The sequence below is a fragment of the Ascaphus truei genome, chromosome 4, assembly GCF_040206685.1.
Source record: "Ascaphus truei isolate aAscTru1 chromosome 4, aAscTru1.hap1, whole genome shotgun sequence".
Lineage (NCBI taxonomy): Eukaryota > Metazoa > Chordata > Amphibia > Anura > Ascaphidae > Ascaphus > Ascaphus truei.
Window position 1 is genome coordinate 399117676 of NC_134486.1, and position 2106 is coordinate 399119781.

The 2106-nt window shown below is 39.9% G+C and overlaps 1 protein-coding gene across 1 annotated transcript in view; it reads left to right on the forward strand.

The window, feature by feature from the left end:
* Window positions 1–794, forward strand: part of TRIM35 (tripartite motif containing 35) — a 12243-nt gene extending 11449 nt beyond the window's left edge. The window contains exon 2 of the mRNA XM_075594876.1: window positions 1–794. This exon is cut by the window's left edge and continues 353 nt beyond it. Coding sequence (XP_075450991.1) covers window positions 1–216 — 216 coding nt within the window. The 3' untranslated portion in view covers window positions 217–794.
* The last annotated feature ends 1312 nt before the right edge of the window (window positions 795–2106 follow it).

Consider the following 2106-nt stretch of genomic DNA (forward strand, 5'->3'; position numbering starts at 1 on the left):
CCTCTGAAAAGAATCCGTGTGGAACTAGACTGTGATGAAGGGGAGCTGTCATTTTATGACACGGACAACAATTCTCATCTGTACACCTTTCATGACAATTTTTCTCTTAACGTCTTCCCTTATTTCTATGTTGGCTCACTCCAGCCTAATGCACCTGCAGAGTCATTGAAGATCTGCCCCATTAAAATATCTCTTCAAGATTGTCCTCCGCTGTAAAACTAGAATAATGCCAAGCCTCTTTGGGGTTGTTTTTTGTTTTTTTGGGGGGGGAGGAGGGGCTCCCCTCTACCAACCAGCAAGAACACATCTTAAACAACAATTAATTTCTTTCATGCAAGTTTCATTCTGAAACAAAGTTTCTGCCTTCTAAGAATGATGAGCCAGCGGACTGTAACTATTCGTGCTTCAACATTCTCTTGGCTTATGTATGAAGTTACATTTTTTTGGGGGGGTGGGGGAGATTATTTGTATAGCTATTGTATACTTCCAGCATACTGCATATTAACAGAAACCAAAGAGGGAATTTGATATGCCGTATGGTTGTGTAATATAAATAACTACCTGAGGTGAAGCACTCCTCCAGGCAAACAAGTGATGCTTCTAAAAAGAGTTTTTCTACTATCTTGCAAGTGTTTTAATTTGTATGTGTATATGCTGGTCTCCATGTTGGACAATACTGTGTATTACCTTACCTTACAGCAGCGTTTCTTAGTGCTCTTCTGCTGAAGCATTCTCATGTATTTGGTGCAAACCGGAATATGTATTAAAAATGGTCCATGATTGTTAAAGAAAAAGTTGGGATAATGTAAATTACTGTCTTTATAAATGAATAAAATAAAAGATTTGGTTTGGAAATTTACAGTTACTTTAAAGAAAATGTTGATTTTATAATATCACTATTGTACAATTTGCAATGTCTGCTTTGCAGTTGGATATTTTTAGATGTTGTAAATATATTCTCAAAAACGTAACTAAAGCATCATAATCTTACAATATAGCCTGCTCCTGTTGGCAGCTGAGGGCATAATGTTGCCGTGATCAGGACCTGAGTTTTAAATGAGGTAGTGGAAAACCAAAAATACCGATTTGTCCAAAAATTAGTAGAATAAAATAAGTAATGATTTCATTATCGATCAAGTGCAAGCAGACCCAAATTATAACATCTCACAGGCTTTGCCTATATCAAAATCACCGGATATATTACGCAATGCTATACTAATGTAATGCCCATACATGGGATGATTACATATTGTGCCAAGTGAAACCATTTCTGCTTTTTCACCTACTATTCCTACAACAACTGGTTAATCTTGTTGGAAACATCACGGTCATATACACCTAACAGTAACACTTCTCTTTTGGTAAACGGTCTTGTCTGCCTCACTATCTTACTCTCCCCAACCCTTCAAGATGAAACAATTTACCAATTGCAGAACGGCGGTGTAATCTATTAGGTAGAAAAAATATCAGGACGGGTACCCGCCAGTTAAGACGTAGGGTACTTGAAAATGTTGGGTCGATTTGAAATAAACTAGACACACCCTAGCCAAAATTTTCAATGACTAGACGGTGTGGACACTTCGAATCTCGGGTTTAAAGGGATTAATCATATTCCAGAGACAATAAGACGCGCCAACTGGGCCAAAAAATTACTAAAGAGTCCCGTTGGATAAATACATTGGGAACTCTTCCTGCAGGGACTCAACTAGGGATTTATGTTCTTTCCATACTGTCACGGGAGACCAGGTTATTTACACCTTTTTCACAGGGATCATTCATTGTGCTAAACAAAGTAGAGAAATTGTCATTTATTCGGCATAAATTCGCTTACACACAAAATAGAGCTGGCCTAGCCCGCATGGGTGGCTACAGCTATTGACCGGGGGGTGCGGCCCCTCCCCCCCAGCTAGGCTGTTGGTCGCGTGCGCGATCAGGGAAGGCAGTTGGGGTGGTTAGTTTTTAAATAGAGCCAAGGAACAAGCAACTGTCACTTGTTCCTTGGCATTCAACGGTTTCACACACTCTCCTCTCTTCTCCTGCGTTTAGTAGGTTAAAATTGTTTGATTTGGGCCCCCCTCCCGGGGTGAGGGATTTTCCCTTCCCTCC